The following is a 23,367-nucleotide window of genomic DNA, read 5'->3' on the forward strand; positions in this document are numbered from 1 at the left end:
TGGAAAAATATCCAGGTAGGGCTGGAAAAAAGGTTGGTTGAGGTATTCAGGAGGATCCTTTGTTGGTGTCTCCTCTACTGCCATAACCAACAGAAGTGAAGTCCTTACTTGACGTTTACGAACCCACTTCTTTACTTGTAGGGCAGAGGCAACTGGGGTTGAAGGAGTGTCCCTAGAACCAGTTAGCTCAATAAGTTTTCCCTGGTGGAAAAACTGGATAGTATGGCTGCGAAAACTGATTGATGGATCATAGTCGTAGAGCCACTGTTGTCCAAGTATGACATCGTACCGAGAAAGAGGCATGATGTCGAAGTTCAACTTGTCCGTATAATGTTGGATGCGAAAAGACAAGTTTTTGATCCTGGTGTTGCACAAGAAAGTAGTTCCGTTTGCGAGTTCAATCTGATAGTCCATGAGACTAGGACTGGTGGTCAACCGAAGTTTGTCGACCATAGAACTAGCTAGGAAGTTATGAGAGCATCCACTGTCGATGAGAATAGTGACTGTTGTTCCACGAATCGATCCTTGAACACAAAGTACTTGAGTGGCCAGGGAAGGTTCGGGGTTGCTGGCAAGGCTCAGGTGGATGGTATTTGCCATTCGAACAGCTTTGCCTTTCTTGTCTTGTCCTGGGGTAGCATCTTCTGTTTGGGAAGTGCTAGGTTCCATATTGGAATTTTGCTTTGGTCGCTTGGGACAATCGAACCATCTATGGTCACCTGTACAGATGGTATAAAGTCCTTTTGTGCTGGAGTTGTTCTTCTTGTCAGTGGCCGCACCTTTATGTTGGGAATGTCAGTGATGACTTTGTGAAGAAGAAGAGGCGCGATCCTTGAAGGAGTGCTTCTGTTGGAATCCAGCATACGATTTCTAAGACTTCTGGGGATCTTGAGATTGTCGCTGACCTTGATTACCGGAGTTTTTTCGAAACCTGGTGTTATCTTGAGGGCGAGCACCTTTGGCCATAGTAGAGTTCTGTGTGCGATTAGCACTCTGCTTCCCTGTGTTAATCTGTAATGCGCTCTGCGTAAGCAATAGCGCCAGCCGTGGTGGTGATGTTAGCTTTAAGGACATCAATGCGTAACGAGGGATTTAAGCCTGAGATGAAAGCATGAAGGCGATCATCCTCAGTTAAACCATCAATCTCCAGTACCAATGTGGTGAACTGAGAGATGTAGGAAGACAGGGAGTCCGTTTGTTCCAATTGTCGGAGTTTTGATTGTGCTTGGAAGTCCGCATTGGCAGGTATGAACTGCTTACGGAGCACGTGTTCAAAACGTTCCCATGTTAACACACTTTTTCCGTCCTTTAAGCGTCTTTGCCACCATAGAAAAGCTGTATCCTTGAGGAGGGAGGCTGCCAAGGCGATCTTTTTGCCTTCAGTGAGGTCAACAGTATCAAAATACATGCGCATTTTTGTGAGCCATTGGTCAACTGGTCGGCGATTGCGTTGACCAGTGTAGGCTTCCGGAAGTTTGATGTCAAGTCTTTTAGTTTTGGAAGCTTGAAGTAAACGGTAGAGGGCACGTAGTTCAGTGTTTTCTACCTCAGGTGGGAATGAATCCGCATAGTCGTCTGGTTGCGTCACGTCATCCTCTGTATGGGTGGTATTGCGAGAATCTTGAAGTTGTTGGACTTTCTGGACCAAGTCGGAGATGCTGTCTTGAAGCTGGGAAATTTGAAGTTGCAGTAGTGTTTCGCCTTGTATGTTGACTTCAGGGGTCTTTTTTGGACTTGAGTCTTTGATCTCTGGAGAGGTTGCACGCGAGTGTTGTGACATATCTAAGGTCCCCGTGAGAAAAGCACGAACCTGCGCTCTAGTTTGTACCATTCCTGGAAGAAGATTCGGGGTGCTACCTGAGGTTGCTCATGTTGGAGGGGGCAGGCGAGGCAGGATGGAACCACCCGTGGAAATCTGGTAAAGGAGGTCCTGTCTGAGGTAACACTGGTGATGCCGAAATGGGTGTTACTGCTCGTGAGAGTACAAGAGTAGGTTGCAGAGTCCACGGATTTGAGAAGGGATAAGGAGCTGCTGTCGGAAATGGAGGATATCCAGGAGGAGGAGTGCCTTCAGAGTGTAAATACTGTCTTGGGGAAGGTACAACTTGTATAGGAGGATATCTGGGAGCTGAAGGAGGTGGAGAGTACCCTGGAGATGCCGAAGGTGAGGGGTAAAATTCTCTCCAAAGATGGACAGCAAACTCTTGAGGAATATCGGGTTTTGGGTATCTTCGTGTCTCGTGGAACACAACCTGGACTGTGCTGAGGAAGTAATGTAACTGAGGTGCCTCATGCAGAAGATGTAGGATGTGGTCCAAATCACTAGGAGGGCACGTGACACAGAAGACCCAAGATGCCAAAGCTCCGAAATGGGTTGGTTGTGCAATCTGAACATGATATTGTGTGGTAGATAATGCGTGAGGTGTCCTTGAAATGCCGGGTGAATTACCAGGGGTTTCCATGCTTTAAGGGAGCGTCTTTCATTTGCTGTAATTTGATAATGACAAGAGAATCCTTAGAAGTAGAATGGAAAGAATCCACCTGGCATTGATTTAATCTGCCAATTTGTTGCATAGAAAAGGCCTGCAGATTTCTGTCCGGAGGTCCATGTTGCAGTGGGTTGCGAGGAGCAGATCCGGGCCTGGCTGGTCCGGATTGGAAAACAGGAACAGGGCGCTTTTAACAGGCTGTCTTCATCGCGAGAGGAGGGCTGAACTGCTGCTGATCTGGCAGATAATGTAGCGCAACAGAGGGGGGGGGTAAGCTGTCTACGACGAAACAGGCTGCAGATGTCCAATGCTGGATCGCAATAAAGACTGGTGAAACAAAGGGGGGGGAGGGCAGGCTGTCAATGGCGAAACAGGCTGCAGGCTGGATTGTGGTAGCAATGGCAGGGCCTGGCAGGTAACCAGGGCAGCAGAATGGCGAGGATAGGGCAGCAAACCGGCGAGGGGCAGGGGCTGCATATGGCGAGGGGGCAGGGCAGCAAACCGGCGAGAGGCAGGGGCTGCATATGGTGAGGGGGCAGGGGAGCAAACCAGCAAGGGCAGATGGGCTGCTTATGGCGAGGAAAGAGGGCAGATCTTGCGTGACCAGATTCCGTACGATCAAGGGAGGCGATCCTGCGTGACAAATCCGTACGGGCGTCAAATGGTGCGTCCCCTTTTTGTTTGTGGCTGCCTAGGTTGGGTGGTTGCCCCAAAAATTAAAGGGTGGGTTATTTAACCCTTGGGTATCTAGAGTAGACCTAAGGTTTGGGGCTGGGTTTTCCTTTTTAACCCCTCTAGGTACCCTTTTTATAAGTGCTTGGTGCCAAAAGGTGTGCCTATTCGAAGGGGTGTGACCCTTGGAATAGGTGCATCTTTTCATGAAAGGGTGTGTCCCTGTTTTTAAAAGGGGTGTCCCCACATGAATGAAGAGGTGTGTCCTTTTTTCCACGATCGGGTGTGTCCCTTGGGTGAGGAGTCAAAACTCTTCATCAAAAGGTGTGTCCGATGGTGGAAAAGGTGCGTCCCTTGGTTTTGGGACAGCCCAAGCACATGAAAAGACACGATTTTTGTCGTGTCCATTCACATCAACTCGTGATGTGTGGGAGATGGAGAGGCCATTGATGACTTTAGGTAGGGTTGGCGCTAAAAATTTTTACGCTCATTCTCTCCATCTCTTCCATGCACACTATGCATGGATATCCTTCTAGCAGAAAGAGATATATTAGATAGGCGCTAGAAGGTGGGGGGCATTTCCTACAGGGAGGAGCGAAATTTGCTCTGATACCACTGTAAGAAATCCTAGATTTACTATATTTAGAAATGTGCTAAGGAACAGAAAGGAGACTGAAATAGCAGAGAACAAGGAATAATTGTACTGCTTGAATGTCTGTAGGGTATCTGTTGTGTCATCCATACAATTGGGCCTCTCTTATATAGAGAGTGAAGAGTCACACATGAAAAGGTGTGTCTCCAAAGTGTATGTGCATGAAGAGGTGTGTACCCCTTCTGAAGGGTGTGACCCTTGATGAGAGGGTACATTACAATAGGAATGTCTCTTCAATAGGATGTCTCTTGTGAAGGGTTGTGCCTCATAGGAAGTGTCCTGTCGAAAGGGCATACCCTTCCACAAGTGTCCATTCATCAAACCATTCATAAGTCTAGAAATAGAGAAAGGAATACGTCACAGATCGTGACAACTGAACCATCAGCTTTCTGTTTGATTTGGTAAACCCACTTAGTTCCAATGTCATTCTTGCCATGAGGCAAATCACACAACTCCCAAGTGTTATTATGATGGATAGAATCCAATTCAGCTTGCATGGCCTTCATCCAACACTCATTCTGAAAGGCATCTTGATGACATAAGGGCTCTTCATTGCATGCTGTAGAAACCCAAGCATAAGCAACAAAACTACAGGCTCTTTCCAGACAGCTGCTCTTGTACGGGCTGGCAGCGGAGTGTCTTGTTTGCTGTCTTTTAATGTGTCAAGGTACCTTTTTGGGCTCCTGAGAGTCTGCTCTTTCCTGGTCAAGAGCCTTGTGCAAATGATCTTGATCAATGATAGGCATATCAGGCTGAATTTTTGCCTGCACATGTGGCTACAAATGACCAACAAATGGAGGAGGTACAACCTCAAAGGCATCAAGCTGTCAAATATGTCAGGAGCATCAACAACGGGCTGTTTTTGATAGTCCAGCAAGGGCATAGTGGAAGATTCATCAAACACAACATCCTGACTACCAAAACACTTGCTCGTGTGGGGCTGATATAACTTATAGCCCTTGCTCTCTGAACTATACCCAAGAAAAATGCACTTGACAGCTTTATCATCCAACTTAGTGCGTTTCTGTGAAGGCACATGATCATAAGCTAGGCATCCAAAAGTACTGATGTGGGAAATGCGAGGCTTACGACCCATCCATAAGGTGTGATAGTATGCAATGCCTTGTAGGACATCTATTCAAGATGTAATTTGCACACATGACCGCATCCAACCACAACTTATTACGCAAATGTTTGCCTTTCAACATGCATTTGGCCATTTCCATCACTGTTCTATTCTTCTGCTCAGCCACGGGATTCTATTGAGGAGTATAAGACACCGTGCATCGATGATTGATGCCATGGGAAGCCAAAAAAACAGCAAACTCCTTCGACATGTATTCACCCCCCTTGTCTGTATTAAGGTGAGCCATGTGCAGCCCACTCTCATTCTCAGCCAAGGCAATGAAGTGCTTGAAGCATGACGAAACTTCACATTAGGATTTCAATGCGAAAATCCAAGTGTACCTGGTGAAATCATCAATAAAAGTAACAAAATAGAACCCCCCAAGAGTTGTAACCCTCATGGGTCCATAAACATCACTATGAACCAGATAAAGCTTGCGTGAAGCACCAACTCTCCCATCCTTGGGAAATGCAGCACGGTGCATCTTACCAAGCAAGCATGGATGTTTGGTAGGCATATGCATTTTGGAAGATCCACAACCATATCTTCCTTATATAACTTCACCAGGGCTCCAAAATTGAGGTGTTCAAACCTCTCATGCCACAAACGAGTATCTGCCATGGTAGAATTAATAGCAAAGGCATGTGCATCGGCAAGTGCAACATCATCATCCAAACATCTTTCATAAGCATCTAGTCTATAAAGACCTCTAGACAATGTGCCAGTCAAAACCATGGTAAAGGCATGTGTAGCATCATACACTGCACACCTCACACCATCAAAAAGAACCTGAAAGCCAAATGTGGCAATGGCTGAAATAGAAATGAGATTCTTACGAATGCCTGGAACATAAAGCACATGCTCTAGAGTGACAATACCACCAGAGACATAAGTAAGATCAACTTGCCCAATACTTTTCATGGTATATGATGCATTATTGGCACATGTAACATTGCCCCCCTTAGATGTAAGCTTTAATGAGCTGAATAACTTCCTACAGGAAGTGATGTGCTTGCTAGCACCACTATCAAAGAACCGGGCATCACGAACATCTGAAACTACCATACAAGCATCATAAACATCGAGCATGTAACAAAGAAAGCCCAATGCTGGTCTTGTGCGAAATTAGCGGAGTCATGTCGATCTTCTGCACTAGAAGAACCAGATATTGCAAGACCAGACTCTTTCTTTTTCTCTTCGGATGCTATGCGCTTCGTGCATTCAGAAATATCATGCCCAGGTTTCCTGCAATAATTACATCTCTTCTTCTTCTTGTTATCCCCTGAAGAAGAGGCACCATGTGAATGATCAGCATGGGAATGAGAGGCCTTTCCAGCTAAAACCTTGCCTTTACATTTTTGTTTGTGATGGGCAACAAATGCTTGATTACTAGCCATAGTAGCATTGCGATTCACACAACTTTGCTCCTCCTAAAGAAGAAGAGCAACCAGTTGGTCAAATGAGAAATAATTGGCATCACCCCCCTGCAACCAACTTCAATGTAGTAGCAAAGCCTTGATATGAATCAGGCAACCCATCAAAGTTATTAGAAACCAATTAAGAATCAAGCATAATTTCATCAATGTTGGCCCACTGTTCTTTCAAATCCTTCACATTAGTGAGATAGGCATCCATGTTACCACCCTCATCAAGCTTTAAATCTTTCAACTGCCTGCGGAGATAGGCAACCCTCGCCTCATTCCGCACTTGATACAAAGATGCAAGTTGATCCCATGCCTGCTTAGCTATCTTGCAAGACCGAATATGAGGGACAATAACCCGTTTCATTGAAAGAGCAATCAAGGCATGTGCTTTGGCATCACGACCATCCCGCTGAATTTGCTCCTGTAAAGGAGGCAAAGCACCTGGAGCAGGAGGTGCAGGTGTCCTAGCTATAGCATTAGAACCATGACCTGAAGACCGACCACGTGAAGAAGTAGAGATTGTAGGTGTAGCACCAGAAGTAGCAGTGCTTGTAGGCTTGGCCTGGGAGAGGTGTTAGGCAAAGACAAATGTAGGAGTGCAACATAGTCAAAGCTTAGGTAAATGATGGCTTGCTTTATATGAATATGTATATGTGGTAACCCCACCAGAAAAATCTCTTGGAGCAGAAGGTAGCTTAGATAGTCGTTTGAAGGTACCTTTGACAAAAGACGAGAGAGTCCAATTTAGAAATATTGGTTACACATAGTAGGACTTAGAAGAGTTCTACAAAATGGTGAAAGTGGTGGATGATATTTTTTCCATCACCCCCTCATCTTAATGTGCCTACTCCTAGTACTAAAAAATCCATGAAGCTCATGTTTAAACTGGGAGGAGAAAAATCAGAGAGCAGGAACAGTACCAAAAGACCGGATTTTTGGTGACGAAACCGTACAGATTGGCTTCCAATGCCCACATGTGTGATCACAGCTCCAAATCGATGCAGAACAGCAGAGGAAGAGGCCACCAAACAGCTCCAAATGAGAGCACTAGCACTCAGGGAGATTGCCAATGGCCGGGGGAAAGGATCCTAGCCTGCTCTGGTACCACTGTTAGCTATGGCAATCAATGAAAGCTCAGAAATGAGTGATAGAAAGCCAAAAACGAGCTGCTATGATCAAAATGCTGCAAGTACAAGTGTGGAGGCTCAAGGGAGAGCCAACATAACAAAATCCTAGGGCTAATTGCCCTAATTGGACTAAGTGTCCTAACTGACCTAGATGGTACATAAACTAACTGTACCAATAGTCCTAACTGACTATAACTAGGCCTACAAGGCTCATACCAAGGTATAAGTGGCATCTATGGATAGCCCATGAGATGGCCTATGATTGGACTTATTCTAGTCTTACAAAGGTATGTTTTTCTATCACCTTAGCAGACATGCAAATTCTTTAAATTTTCGTCGAAGTGGTGATCAGCTGTTCAACTACATCATTTTATCTTACGCGGGTGCAGAAGCCCCAACAGTTAATCTTATTCTCATTTATTCTTATTATTATTTTAATTCTTTTCTTTTTGTTTAATAAGTTTTTTAATTTTTAATTCTCTCTCTCTCTCTCTCTCTCTCTCTCTCTCCCCCTTAATTTAATTTTATTTCTTTAAAAAGTGTGCTTTTGCGTTTTGTTTTAGTTGCTCTCCTTGGTTTATTTCCTTGTATGACCGCTTTCTTTTTTATTTATTTATTTTTTAAATTATTGGTAACTTTCCTTTTCTCTTTCTCTTTCTTTGGTGCTTCTAGGTTGATTAAGCTCTTACAGTGGCCTTGGGGCCTTGGCTAACCCTAACTGTAATCACAAGTTTGGGGATATATTGGCATTAGTGATACATGCTATGATGAATTCGCCTTTTGGAAACCAACAAGGTGATCTCCTGGGATGTCATCTGGCTCTTGTGACATTCCCTTGTAGTAGTAAGGGAGGAGTTACCTTGGGAAGAGTAACGACTGTGCAAGCAAGCCCCCCCCGAAATACTAGTCTTGCTCCTGCTAGAGTTACGGGATATAGCAAGGGAGAAACTGGGATGGGCAGGGAGAGTGCAAGCAAGTTCCCCAATGTTGGATCGTTTGACCTCACCGAACAACATTGGAAATTCTAGTGATGATCTTGTCTCTTTGGTAGGTGATTTAGTTGGGTCTAGCTCGGTAAATCAAAACAAAAAGGCTAGAAGAAACATATATAGAGAAAGGTATAACTTTTTAGCTAGGTCAAACATGAATAATCTTCATGATTTTGGGGAAGGTAACATTAATTGGTCTAACTTTAAGGCTTTATTAGTTAGCACTCATTATACTAATAATAACGTAAGAATTCTTAATAAACTAAGACGTCTTAGAAACAAGCATCTCAAGACTTCTGTTTCTATTAGTCCTATTCATGCCACGCAAGTAATTTATGTTGTCTATAACATACATAGTAGTAATATGCTTTATGTAGGACAAACCTATAGGACAGCTTTTATTCGTTTTCAAGAACATGTTAGGGAAGCTAGAAAAGTTCATAGGAAGAATTCCTTAATTGAGAATTCAAAACCCTTATATGCAGCAATGGCAAAGTCTAGTTTCGAATCTTTTCGTTGCTTTCCCATTGAGCATATAGAGGGCCATTTTAATAATGCCAAGGACTTTTACAAGCCTGCTCGTCCTCGTGAATTGTTTTGGATGAGAACTTTACACACTTTCTTCCCAAGAGGTTTTAATTTGGAAGGAAAATCAACTCTTCGTAAAAATAAAAGAACCTCTAAAAAGAACCCTTTGATGTGGAGAACTCATATCAAGCCCTTTAACATTCCTCATTACCAACATAGCAATACACCTAACATCGAATGAAAACCTAAAGTTATGTTACGAGGTTGTCCTAGCTCTCCTACAATCTCACATGTTTGTGAGCTGCCTCCCTCACTTCCTCTTCCTCCACTTCCTCCTCCTTTAGTTCCTTTAACTTTCTCAGTTCCAAGAGTTTTTGCTTCTCGAGACTATAAAAGAAGACTACTCTACCTAGATAGATTAATGTCACTGGGTCTTTTTTCAATAAAAGTTTTTGAAAAATATAATGTCAAAGTTCTTTTTAAACTTCAATACACCTTGGAAAACTTCTCTTTTGAGGATTTGAATCTAAATAAGCTCCATTATATACAACTTAAAACTTCGTTGGATCGCTTCTTAAAAGTAAAAGCTTCCTTTCAAAGCAAAGAAGTCTATCTAAATAAGGAACTCTTGATTTGTATTTTTACTTCTCCCTCACTTGACAAGATAGGCTTAAACTCCATTTTGAGGTCTCCTGAAGTAATGGATTCTCTCCCTCATTTTGTGAGAAGAATTTGGAAGCATCCAGTAGTAGCTTGGAAGTATGTAAAAACTTTAGGACAAAAGGCTTTCAACTATGGAGAGATAGGTAAAAGGCTTTCAGAGCATTCAAAATCTTCTATCCTTAAAGAACCTTGTTGTTGTAAAAGTAAGAGGTTCCAAAGCTTTATTGATGCTGATTTAGGACATGTAGTCACAGTTGATACCTCAATTTTGCTTTCTAGTAACATAAGAGACGTTTTCATGAACAGGATAAAATTTCGATTGTACTCTTTTAAAGAGTCTGGTCTTTTAAAAGCTATCGATAAGGGAATCTCAAAGTTTGTTTTGCAATTAGAAGAATGTTTAGGAGTTAAAAATATCTTATCAGAATGGAAAGGGAAGATTTTGAAGAAAGTTGCTTTGAAACTAGAAGAAGTCCCTTCGGTTAATTGCTCAAAGAAAAGTAACCATCTTTCTAAAGAAGATGAAACTCTTCTTCGAAAATTCCATAGAAATTTTGTCATTTCTTATGTGGATAAATGTTCCAATAACTTTGTTTTTATTTGCAAAAAGTTTTACTTAGAATGTCTTTTGAGAGAAGTGAACTCGCATGCCAAAACTTACACCCTTGCCTTAGTTTCTCAAAAGGATTTGATCTCAAAACATGAGAGTTTTTGCAAGTCTTCTGGGTTTGTTTGCAATCCAAGCATACCTTTTCTTTGTGCTGCTTGGTAGTTTCACAAAACTCCAAAAAAGCCAAGATTTATTGCAGCTGCTTGTGAGACTACTTTGACGGATGTCTCTAAATGGCTAAGCTACTGCTTCAAAGCCATGTTGCCTAGTGTCCATGAACTTTGGAGGGACTTATTAAAAGAGGCAGATATCCCCTCGCACTCAAGCTGGATTTTAAATAACTCTATAGGAGTGATTCCTGTTGTAAAATTTTTTAATTCTTGTCGAAGCATTCAAGAAAAAGAGTCTCCTATTTTCCTTCAAATCTATGAATTTACCACGCTTTACACAAAGATCGAGCTGGAAGACGTGAAGTTTAGAATTAAAAAGCTAGTGGCTCAAGTTTTCAAGCTGAGATTTGACAAAGATAGATGCAAAGTGCTAAAAGTTGAGAAAACAGCCTTATGCTTTGACTTTTTGTGGCTAAAAAATAAAGATCATGACATAGGTTCTAAAAAGAAAAGATACACAAAGGTAGTAAGTGTGGAAGATGTTTGCTCTTGGATAGATTTTCTTTTAGATAATCTTTACATCACAATAGGTGATTCTTTGTTTCAACAAGTTATAGGAATCCCCATGGGCACTAACTGTGCCGTCTTTTTAGCAAACTTTTATCTTTTCACTTATGAATTTGAGTTTATGCAACGTCTTATTTCTATCAGTACCTGCCCTATCATTTTACATAAGCTTAGTCAAGTTAGGCGTTTTATAGATGATTTATTTGTACCAAATGTTCCTAACTTTCAAGACTTTATGTACAAAGACGCTAGAGCTTTTGGAGAAGGAATCTATCCTCGTGACTCTTGTGAACTGAACTGCACTTCAAGAGGGGATTCTTGTGTTTTCTTAGATCTTAGACTTTCTCAATCTACCATAGGATTAGAGGTTGATATATACGATAAACATGAACAACTTGAATATAGTGGTTTACACATTATAAAAATGCCTCACATTGACTCAAACATTTCTAATTTGGCAAAATATGGAGTCATTTCTTCCCAATTCCATAGATTTTTCCGCCTTTGTACAACTAAGGAGTCTTTTATTACTCAATGTAGTAATTTGATCACTTTACTATTACACAAGAGGTATAATCCAAGGAAAATAATGAAAAATGTTCGCACATTCTTAGATATGAAGTCTTTTATCTATGGTGTATCGCCCTTAGGTGTGTTTAGATTGATTGAACATAAGCTGAAAACAAAAAGCGGGGAGCTGAATAGCTCGTTTTTCTTTTAGTTTTAAAAGAGAGTTTGTTTGAGTATGCTTGTGCTTTCTGAGTTCGAAATGTATTTTTGCCTTGTAGAAACGATACATAAGTGTAAAGGGCCATTTAGCTTTTTATGTTTTAAATAAGAGAGAGAGAAAGAGAGAGATTCTAGTTTTTGGGAAGATTTTGTTTCTTGACTTGCTTGTTTATTTTTGCTTAGTCACTTGCTTCGTTTCTTCTTTATTTCTTGTTTTCTTTCTCTTTTGTTTATTTGACGTATTTTAGTAAGCACTGGGCTTGCCCAAGAGACTCCGCGGGTCTTTAGAAACCCAGTGTAGCTGCTTATGCTTGGGCATTGATGATGAGATAAGTGTTGCTTTGCTTGCTAAGTATGTCTTCCTTTTGTTTTTCATAAAAGTTTTTGTTTACCTCTTTTTTCTTCTCTTTCATTTTCTCTTTTATATTCTTTGTAGATTTTTGATCTTTAGAACAACAAAAAATCTAAATTTGTATGATTGGACTTATTCTAGTCTTATAAAGGTAGTCTTATAAAGGTATACAGTACATACCAAAGCTCCTGCATAAGTTTGGATTCCAATAATTACTGTATAAACAAACAAGATTGGCAGAGTGCTGAAAGGACTGCAAACAACACACATGCACTCCAAAAAGCTCCAAAGGAAGAAAGAACAAGAATCATTTTCCGTTGTCTGTGGTGGCCGAGGGACGAGCTCCTTCCTTGCGCCTATCCTCTGTCTAGGCTCCCTGCAGGTGCAGATGGCTTTCAGGAATCAGGATAAGAGAGAAATGAAGATAGAGAGCAAAGGGTGAGCAAGAAAGAGCTGAAGAGGATCTCAAGCTTGCAAATTTGCCCAGGAGCCTCAACATTGGGATCTGGCCTTCAATTCCTGACTTAAACCAACCTTAGGAGGGACCTCCTAGGGACTCCCGCACTAATCCATGCCAAAGCCGTACAGTCCGTACGGCTAGAATTTGACACAAAAAATTCTCTCGGGACCCATGCCAAGCCGTACAACAGTCTCAGGATGCGTGCTAACAGCCGGGGCTGGTTCTAGAGGTTGCAGGAGCTGGGGGGAGAGTTAGAACAGCAACAAATGCAGAGGAGTAGCAACAAAATGCAATGAAATAGCAACATGGAGCTTCTGCTAGACCTCCAAGCCTCCAGGAGGGTGAGGGGAGAGAGATGGTAGGTGGGGGAAGGGCACACATACACGTATGAAAAATGCAACTTCTTTCTTGCGATTTGCCCCTGCATTAAAGTCCTAACCACCATACCAAGGACAACGTTGGTTGTCCTTGGGCCCAACTTTTAGACCCCTCTTTAAAGCCTTTGCCTTGCCCCTAGGACCTAGTGGTGCACCTAGACTTTGCCCCTAGGAACTTCTAGAAAGTGTGCACTTCCTCTAGCCAGTCCCTCACGGCCAAACCATTACTACACTTAACCATGGTTAACCTTGGGTTAAGCGTGGGTTGAGTTACAAAGATACTTTATATCACTTTTTATGTCCCCGTGACAATAATCCTAATGAATTATGCACACATTGAGCTAGTTAAGTGCTCACGGATAATATCATACATGCAAAAAAAAATAGCAAGTCTCCATCCTCAATCCACAAAGACAAAGGTGACACATGCTCAGGTGTTGTGCTTAAGATTAAATTTTGAGTGTTTTAGATTGAAAATTAATTCAGAAGAGAGGTTGTGGTCAGGGGGCTTTCCATGACATGAACCATTGAAAGATTTTCTAATTCGTTGCATACAGTCTGGTCTCCTTCCACGGGTGGGGATTGGATGGATGGTACCATGTGGATTTTCATTTCATCTCATCTTAGGATTCCCTCCTCCCGTCTTATGGCTGCCATGTGAAAGTCACCTCAGAAGTGAAAGGCGAATTGAGGACATTGATGCAGCCAGCTCTCCATTCAGCTCCCTTCCCTCACTCTTCATTCAGCCCCCTCTTTCTCACCTCTTCATTCAGCCCTGTTACCTCACCTCGGTCCTCTACATTCAGCCGTCCTCATCTCTATATTCTGCCTTCATTCAGCCCCCTTCCCTCACCTCTACATTCAGCCCCCTAAACTAGCCCGCTACCCCCTTATGTTGTTGGCAGCCTGCTGCCCCCTATTTCAGCCCTGGGGCCGCCCCCAACAGCCCGCTGGCCCCTTCTGTTGTTGCATCCTGCTGTGACCTCAGACCTGTCCCAGACCTATTTCAGCCTGCAGAGTGCAACAGCCTGCTGCTCCCTTTGACTCATGAAGCTGATTCTTTCTTTTTTCTTGGTGCCCATTTTGATCCCATTCTTTTATGTATGTGCCATGTGGATGTCAGTTTACATGATGCCGAAGCCCCTTCATCTTGTGTTTGTAAAGCACACCACTATTTGTCGCCAATTAGTGGAGGTTCTGGTGCAAAAAAAAGATAGTGGTGTTGTGAAGACAAGCACACTTACACGTCTCTTTTGCCACATGTCTAAATTGGCTGGAAAGGGGACTAAGGATTGCACTGCGATCCCACAGGTGGATGCAGGTGATATCTTGCATGAGTATGCAGTCCAATTTGATGATGACTTGCATGTGGCTACTGCTACTTCTCATGATCTTCTTGTTGACGATGTTGAGGAGATAGAGACCATTGGCACTGATACTATAGAAGATAGTACTGTTGCTTCTTCCCACCTTACTGAAACGGGAAAGAGGCCACACAATAATGCCAGTGTGTCACGTGCATTGCAGAGGACTTTACCTGGGACGCTTGCCAGTCCAATTTGATGATGACTTGCATGTGGCTACTGCTACTTCTCATGATCTTCTTGTTGACAATGTCGAGGAGATAGAGACCATTGGCACTGATACTATAGAAGATAGTTACCGTTGCTTCTTCCCACCTTACTGAAATGGGAAAGAGGCCACAAAATTATGCCAGTGTGTCACGTGCATTGCAGAGGACTTTACCTGGGATGCTTGCTTCCACAAGTTGGCAGAAAGAGAGCCAACGCATAGCTGAGTTTGAGATTGGCAAAAAAATGGTGGATTGTGATCTCTCCTTCAATGTCTTGCGCACACAACAATGGAAAAGAATGATCAAGGCTGTTGTGGAGGTGGGATTAGCAAGGGCTTATACTGGATTGCATTACAAGAAGATGAATAGCTGCAAAGAATCAAGCTTTCACAGGAGGGATGGAGGAAAAGAGTATGGATGTAACATACTTTTGGATGCATGGAGGGAATGTCCCCAAGTGTAATCTGTGCATCAACCCTATGTCTGCGTTGCCGTGTCACTGGTTCTGGGTCACGATTATGTCAGAGACCTGTAGAGCGGGCATCCATGTGGTCCGACTGAAAGAACTTAGTGATCATGCTCTGAGAAGAGAGTCCATCGGGGCCTGCTCGTCATGTCTCTGACAGCGGAGTAGGTGCTCATGATGCCTAACTGCCTCATGAATGAACGCGGCCAGGCATCTCTGATCTCGAAAAGAGAGAAATTGGGATAACAGCCCGGAGCTATCTTTGAATAGACAATAAAAACGTCCCCTGATCTCATACTAAACAGGGCATTTGAAGATGAAATGTTTCTCTGACTCAATCTCCTGTAGGCTACACAAGGTACATATGCGCCTCTCCTTGGGTAAACCCTTTGCTCGGCCACTTCAATGCGGAGGTCTATGTGAAGAGACCCAAAACTGCCCAGTGGAGATTCTCAATGAATGGAGTAAGTGAACCCGTGTATACCATGGTGGGTCGATAAACCCCTCATCTGAAAGATGTAGGCAATGATATCTGTAGAAGCTAAGCTTTCACTGGGAGCTCAGTTGGTGCCAACCAGGTCTGGAATGTGTGTAGCTGTAGAAGATCCTCCCGTATGACCTGGTTGACCTAATGGTACTGGAGTGGCGATAATGGCGCATCAATGCTGTACTAGAAAGGAAAAAGTCTATTTGTAATCCGAGTCGCTCAAACCACCCCACTATGTGCGTATACCAACATCTCTGGTCACCTCTTGCTGATAGTGCCATGGAGGAGGACAATGCTAACCACAGTAGTCTACTGCGTCTAGAAATGCGATCTCCATATGCCATGACTCGATATAAGTAGGTAATGACGTGAAAAGATGCAAGCTGCAATGGTAAAGATCCAAACTGAGCTTGAATGATCTGGTGAGGGACCGAAGGCTTGCTGCGAATCATCTGTGATAGCATAAGAACCTGTAGTCGCTCCACATGGGTCTACTATGCATCTAACAAGTCTGGGCCCCAACAAGGGCTGCCATACATCCCTGCCGGTTGAACCAAGGAGTCAAATAGTAGACATTTGGTCCAAGGGTCCTGAAAATATAAACGGAAGCACTGCATCTCCAATCTGGCTAACGAGGCATACACTCTGCTTAGGTGAGCCTACATCGCTGGTCTCATGGTGAAAATGGATCCAGAAAAGATAACCACTAGTTAGGCATATGATGAAACAATCTCTACCAGTGATCCGTCAAAAGTAAATCTCTCCTGATGCATCATGACCCAAGATGTATTGAAGATCATGACCTTGGTTTTACCAAGGTTGAATTTCAAATCATGCGACTCACAGAAAGACTGTAGTGCATCGAGGTGTCTTTGGAGCCCCTCTGCTGAGGACGATAGGAGTATCACATTTTCTGCGTAAAGCAATTTCTGAATCAGATTTCCAGCAAGAGAAAGAAAAGAAAGAAAAGAAAGAAAGAAAGTTTATTAAAGTCTTCGGAAGACCGATGGGTCTATGAGACTGTGAAAAACCTGGTACAAACGAGCTGTGGTAGTGGAGCTACTAAACGAGCAATGCGAAAAATGCAGAGTGGGTCCTAAGTACAACATAGTCATGTTGATGGTCGACTATATATCAATCTCAACATCATCATCATCATCATCATCATCATCATCATCATCATCATCATCTCAAAGGTGCACTCGTGGCACGTCCCCTGGTCGTAGCTTTGTGTCTAACCAGGGCTACTGTGACCCCCCTCGATCGGGCTCTGACTCTAAATAGGGAGGGGATGTCCCCAAGTGTGATTTGTGTGTCAACCCTCTGTCTGAGTTGTCAGGTCACATGCTCCAGGTTACGGTCATGTTGAGGCCTCGTCTCGTGGGGGTCTATGTGATCTGGCTGAAAAAACTCCGTGATAGAGCTCTAAGAGGGATCAGCCAAGGAAAAAGTCTGCTCATGTCTCTGTGCTCGGAGTATCCTCTCGCGGTGTCTAAGTACCTCATGAATGAAACGTGTCAGACATCGCTGGTCTGGGTAGGAGAGGAATCGGACCAAAATCCCATAGCTATCTCTGAAGAGGCAGTAGAAACGCCCTCGGATCTCATAGTAAACAGGATACCTAAAGATGAAGTGCTCCTCTGTCTCAACCTCTTGCATGTCACACAATGTGCATATGCGCCTCTCCCTGGGTAGTTGCTTTGCTTTGCCGCTCTCGATACAAAGTCTATGTGAAGAGACCCGGAACTACCCAAGAGAGATCCTCAGTGAGGGGTAGGTAAATCTGTGTGTATCCTAGTGGGTCAATGAAACCCTCAGCTATGATATGTAAGAAGTGAACTCTGTAGAAGCTAAGCTTCATTGGGAGCTCACTCGGTCCCAACGAGGTTTGAAATGTATGTAGCTGTAATAGATCCTCACGGATAACCTGGTTGACCTCGTGTGATAGGAGGGGAGAAAACGGAGCATGCATGCTGTACTGGAAGGGAGGTAGTCTATCAACCCCAGTCGCTCAAACCATCTCTGTGTGCGTGCATACCAGAACCTCTGGTCCCCTTCTGCTGCAAGTGCCATAGAAGAGGATAGAGCTAGCCATGGTAGGCTGCTATGCCCAGAGGTGTAATCCCCATACTCCCTAACTCGGTATAGATACGTGATGACCTAAAATGCAGGATCTAGCTGTAATGGGGTGTCCCAAACTCAGCTTGAATAATCTAGTGAGGAATGGATGGCTTACCATGAATCATCCGTGATAACATGAGAACTTGTAGCCGCTCCACACGGGCCCACTCTGTATCCAACAAGTTTGGCCTCCAACATGGGCTGTTGTACATCCCCGCTGGACGGGGACCAAGGAGTCAAAAAGCAACCCCTTGGTTTGTGGATCTTGAAAGTGCGAGCAGAAGCACTGCCTCTCTAGTATGGCCAATGAAGCATATCCTCTGCTCAAGCGTGCCTGCATCATCGCGGGTCTCATAGTGAAATGGGTCCGGAAAAGACAACCCCAAGATAAGTGTACGGTGAAACTATCTCAATAGGTGACCCATCAAATGTGAACTGCTCCTGGCGCATGACGGCTCGAGATGTATTGAAGATCATGACCTTGGTTTACTCAGATTGACCTTCAAATCATGAGACTCACAAAAGGACTGTAGTGTGTCAAGGTGTCTCTGGAGTCCCTCTGCTGAGGAAGACAAGAGAGCCACGTCATTTGCGTAAAGCAATATCCAGATCAGTGTGCCCGCAGGAGAGCAACCTACCCCCCCCGATGTCTGCATCACTGTCTCAAGCTCGTCAATGTAGAGGCCAAACAAGGTAGGTGATAATGGACACCCTTGTTTTACCCCGATAGTGCTCATGATCTCGTATGTCCACCCAGATCCTATCCGGACTCTATCTGAAACTCTGTTGTAAAGTGCCATGACAGCCCAAATGATCTCTTGGTCATAACCTAAATCCTATAGGCGTCGTATGAGGCGGGCTCTCGGAACCGTGTTAAATGCCTTGCGAAAATCCACAAAGCAACAATAAACCCTCTACTTTCGTGCCCTCGCCTCCTCAATGATACATTTGAGCGTGAGAATGTGGTCCATGGTTCCATGATCACGTCGAAATCCGGCCTGTCTTGCTGCTCTAAGTCCTCGACACTTCACAAATCTGCTGACCTCGGAATCAAGTACTGATGCATAAACCTTGGACATGACACGTGCAATCATAATGGTCCTGTAGTTCTCTGGGGCTCATGGGATCCCCTACCTTGTGGATGGGCGAGATAGTGTTAATGGTCCAGGTGCGTGGAAACCCCAAACAAACAGCTTTATTAAAGAGCTTTGCTAAAATCGGGGCTAGGAGGTTAATCCCATATGCAATGAACTCAGTGCATAGCCCCTCATGATCCTTCGATTGGCCATTATGAAGTTGCATTACGGCATCCTTTACCCCCCCCGCTAGTGAAGAGGGTGCAGGATGTGGGACGTGGCATATGTGAGAGGTTAGGGATTGGCTGCTTTGGGATGTCATAAAGTGTGCGTGCATAATCAAACTAGACCTGAGTGTTAGTGAGTGGTGAGGGGGACCGTCCCTCTAGAAACCTCCGCCAAAAGTCCTTTAGAGTTGTTACTAAACAAAATGTTCAGTAGCTCCTCCTTGTTCTGGCGAACCAAGTCTAGTTTCTTTTTGCGTACCAGTCTATGGTACTTGCGTAGCGTCTTTGGCTTGCTCGGAAGACTGTTTTTGGTTTCGAATATGAGCTGACGGCGTAAAGCCTTACACTTATCATCGTACTAGCTATTACAGGGTACGGTCCCAGGGGGTGGTGGGCGGGTGGAGCGGGTGGTGTGGGGGAAAGCGTGAAGGGTAGCCTCGTGTAGTGAGCGGGTGACTAGGGCAGCACGATCCTCTGATAGGGGTATGAAGTCAATATAAGCGAGAAGGATGTATAGACGGCCAGAGTAAGTAGGTGATTGATTGCGGTCAAATTGTATATCATGGTAGGTGGAGTAAGAACTCAGTGGGGTGGAAGGTGTTGTGCGACGGGGAGTGGAAATGCTAAAGAAAAGATAGGTATGATTAGCCCCTGGAGGGAGAGGTGCTACGGTAAAGTTAGTGATGCGAGATGTGAAGGCAGGGGATCCCATGATGTAATCAACAACGTTGGAGCCTCCCCCATGTGGAAAGCATGTGAAACCACCTGAGGCGGGTCATTTGTCAAGACCATTATAGATAATGAGATCATGCATTCTGCCGAGGTCTAATAGGGCGTGCCCATAAGATGTGAATGGACCTCGTCTATCAGTCGAAACGCGTAGCATACTTGCCTCCTCAAGGTCAATGTCTGGCAGTAGAGTGGAATCATCCCTGAAGTCGAGGAGTGGTACCTAACGGGCGCCTGTCCTTGCGTTGAAGTCCCCATCTAGGAGGACTTCTCCGCGGCTAGAGAAGTCAACAATGGACTAATGAAAGCAGCAAATGGAGATGTCTCATCCTCACCTCGAATATCTTTGGCAAAGTGGGAGGTCTCAAGGGGAAAGTAGCAAACTGCAACAAACACATCCTGGCTGTCCATGTTCCGAATTCGGATCCAAAGAAACCTGGAATATGCATTTCTCTGCTCTGTTGAAATGGTCCCCTAAAGTGTGGATCTGAAAAGGACTGTGACTCCACCTGACCCTTGAACTCCCCCTGTATCCCTCATCTAATCTCTGTAGGCAGACTCCCATGTGTACCCGTTGACGACTGGAAGTGGGCGCTATGGACTGTGATGTGTCTCTGTATAAAAGACTATGTTGTGACTTATATAGGATTCTGATAAGTTTTGTGGTTCTCACCATAAGGTACCATTATAGTTCCAAATGGTGCAGGATAGGGTCTCAGATCTTTGAGTCTCATATACCCCGCTTCCCTATGTAGGGGAGGGGGCTGGTGCCCTACGGGGGCCTGTATGAAGTCGTCCTCTCGTACCACTGTCCACTTCCCCTCCTTCCGGGCCTGATCCCGCTACTACAACAAAGAGCGTGTCTCCTCAACCTGTAGAGGGGTGAGGTCCCCATCCATGGAGATCGCTGGCTGATCTCGAAGGCCTGCGTCGTAGAGCTAAAAGTCGTGCCTAAGTGTCATGGAACCATATGATCCAGGGTTACGCTCGATTGGGGTCTCTCCCCACCCGCCATGCCCTCTCGATCTTGTGCTCAGCCACACCTAGAGTAGTTGTCACGAAAGCAGTCGCATTTGCCATCGGTGTAGCCTCAGTGCGTGGGATCCCGAGTACTCTGATGTTGAGAGCCTTACTGGCTCTTTGCTGCTGCTCCATGAGGGTAGCCGAAACGGTTATCCTTGCGGGTTCCCGTTTGGCCAGTCAACCCATTTGGATGTCTCCTCAATAACAGATTGCATGCTCATAATATGTGCCTCGACAACCGGGGTACTCCCCAGGATTGTTTGTCCATATGGCTGTGACCTCTTGCCGGAGCTGCGAGATATCCTGTCTGAGTCCCTGAATGAGACTAGCATTCTCTCGAATGGTCCCAGCTTGCTCCTGTGTATGATGCGGCTCTGCTCCTGTGCGAAGCGTGTCAGCTCCATCTCGCGATCAGGTAAATTATGTACCTCCATGAGCAAGGTCTCCCAGGCCTCTGGTGTATCAGCCCACCCGTGTCCTAGCTGAAACCGTAATGGCTGTGACATGAAAGTGTGGGGATGAGTCTGGAAGGTGGGCGGTGACTAGGTGAGTTGGGTGAGGTATGGATATGACAGCATAATGGATGAGGCAGTCCCAATGGGATGTGGGAGCATGGGCTGACTGAGAGGGAGAGGGGAGAGCATCCAGCCCCCCCTGATGTCTGCATGACTGCCTCAAGCTCATCGATGTAAAGGCCAAACAAGGAGAGAGAGAGAGAGAGAGAGAGAGAGAGAGAGAGAGAGAGAGATTTTATTCCTGTTTTCTGGTCGGTTTTGTTTCTTAATCTGCTTGTTTGTTTTTGCTTAGTCAGTGGTCCCTCCTTCCTTTCTTCTTTATTTCTTGTTTTCTTTCTCTTTTGTTTATTTGACGTATTTTAGTAAGCACTGGCTTTGCCCAAGAGACTCCATGGGTCTTTAGCAACCTAGTATAGCTGCTTATGCTTGGGAACTGATGACGACATAAGTTTTGCTTTGCTTGCAAATTATGTCTCCCTTTTGTTTTAAAAAAAAAAATTGTTACCTCATTCTTCTTCTCTTTTGTTCTCTTATTTTCTTTGTAGAAATTTGGACTTTAGAACAACAAAAAATCTAAATTTGTACGATTGGATATATTCTAGTCTTACAATGTTATATTTTTCAAAATTCTGTTGAATTTTACTGCTCACCTCATCTGTTTTTTCAAAATAAAGAGTCAGTTCAAGGAGGTGTATACATGCTCAGATTAAAATATCACGCCTGGATCTGTTCCATTTGGAAGGTTGCGAGCATTCTGTAGAATGTGTGCTCCTCATGTTGTAATTTTATTAATGACTTTGATACTGGTCATGCAGGTTATCATGGATCCTAGTCTTACTGCAAGAAGGAAGACCCTTAGTTCTGATGCTGCACGTGCTTTGGACAAAGCAAAGATGCTCCGGTTTGATGAGAAAAGTGGAAATCTCTATGTTACAGATCTAGGACGGGTGGCCAGTCACTACTACATCCAGTATACAAGTATTGAGACCTACAATAACATGTTGAAACGCCACATGAATGACAGTGAGGTAGCTGATACGATTTTTTGAATCTCTCTTATTGTGCCTCAAGCAATTGTGTCTTTTCTTCAATGCATATCAATTGGTTCACTGGCAACTGTGGATTCAAGCAAGAATTTTGTAAATCTGTGTCAGCTCTCATGTAGTAACTTTTGGCTCTTTTCTGAATTGGGCAAAATAAAAAAGTGCAAAGACAACTTTTGGGAAGAATTGTTCTTGTGTGTAATCATCGGCAATTGATATGAGTTATAGCGACCATGACGGAGACATAAAGATAGTGATTTTGTGAAGTTCACACAGGTGCATGATTGCGTGTATGTAGGTGGTTGTGTTTTGTGCGCAGGCACGTGTGTGTGAGTGGATGTAATGGGGGGTGTGTGTGCGTGCATGCATAGATCATGATGTATATCTGTCCTATGTTGAGGCTTTCTCTTGATTTATTTTTAATCATCCTATTCTAGGATGGTGATTCTGTAATATAAAGCAACTCAATTTTTCAAAAACAAAAAAGTGTGTGTGCGTGTATACATGCATGTGAGTGGGCAATAAGTTATTGAGTGATTGCGCACATGCGTTCGCATGTGTGTGAGTGAGAATGAGCGTGTGAGAGAGAGAGAGAGAGAGAGAGAGAGAGAGAGATCTTATCTATGGGACTAACCAATTTTCAACATCAAGCACTCATTATATCTTTTGGTGCAAAGCAGCTGATAAACCTTGTCGCCCACTCATCTGAATTTGAGAACATAATAGTGAGAGAAGAGGAACACCATGAGTTGGAAATGTTGCGACATGGTGCTTGTCCATTGGAGGTTCGTGGTGGATCAGAGGATAGGATCGGAAAAATCACTATCCTTATTCAGGTGGCATATTGCTTGGCTGCTTTACTCCTCCTAAAAGACTTTGCCTTTCCTCTTCCCCCTCGTTGATAAACAGAGTAATACTTTTTATTGTAATACATGGAACTAAGAGCATTCAAAGTGCAGATTTGTAGATAGTTTCAAGTTGGTGTAAAGATTTGACAATATATGAAGCAGCAATTGTGTGGGTTCATGAATGTCACCTGAGATAGGTTGGTTTATAGACACATGATTATTCAATGGTTTGTTTCTTTTTCGTGGAAGATTTTGGAAGCTTTGGAACTTAACTGCTAAAAAATATGCTACTCTTGGATAACCTTTTGGGCCCCATGTTTGTTCTCCACTTGGGCTAGGATTTGGTATCCCTAGCTTGTGTGTTAATCGTTGCTTCAAATTTTC

The 23,367-nt window shown here is 44.0% G+C and overlaps 1 protein-coding gene across 6 annotated transcripts in view; it reads left to right on the plus strand.

Annotated features, from left to right (window-relative positions):
- LOC147905161 (U5 small nuclear ribonucleoprotein helicase) overlaps window positions 1-23,367 on the plus strand; it is a 141,428-nt gene that overhangs the window by 73,419 nt on the left and 44,642 nt on the right. For all 6 annotated transcript variants that reach the window (XR_015542739.1, XR_015542740.1, XM_087390662.1 and 3 more), the window contains 2 exons: window positions 21,908-22,120; window positions 22,816-22,971. Coding sequence is in view for 4 of the 6 variants with exons in the window: in XM_087390662.1 (XP_087246788.1) it covers window positions 21,908-22,120; window positions 22,816-22,971 (369 nt within the window). In the remaining 2 variants the exon portion in view is untranslated. The remainder of the gene's footprint in view (window positions 1-21,907; window positions 22,121-22,815; window positions 22,972-23,367) is intronic.

Source organism: Dipteris shenzhenensis, chromosome 2 (genome assembly GCF_047967505.1).
Source record: "Dipteris shenzhenensis isolate YYH24624 ecotype China chromosome 2, Dip_SZ_1.0, whole genome shotgun sequence".
NCBI lineage: Eukaryota > Viridiplantae > Streptophyta > Polypodiopsida > Gleicheniales > Dipteridaceae > Dipteris > Dipteris shenzhenensis.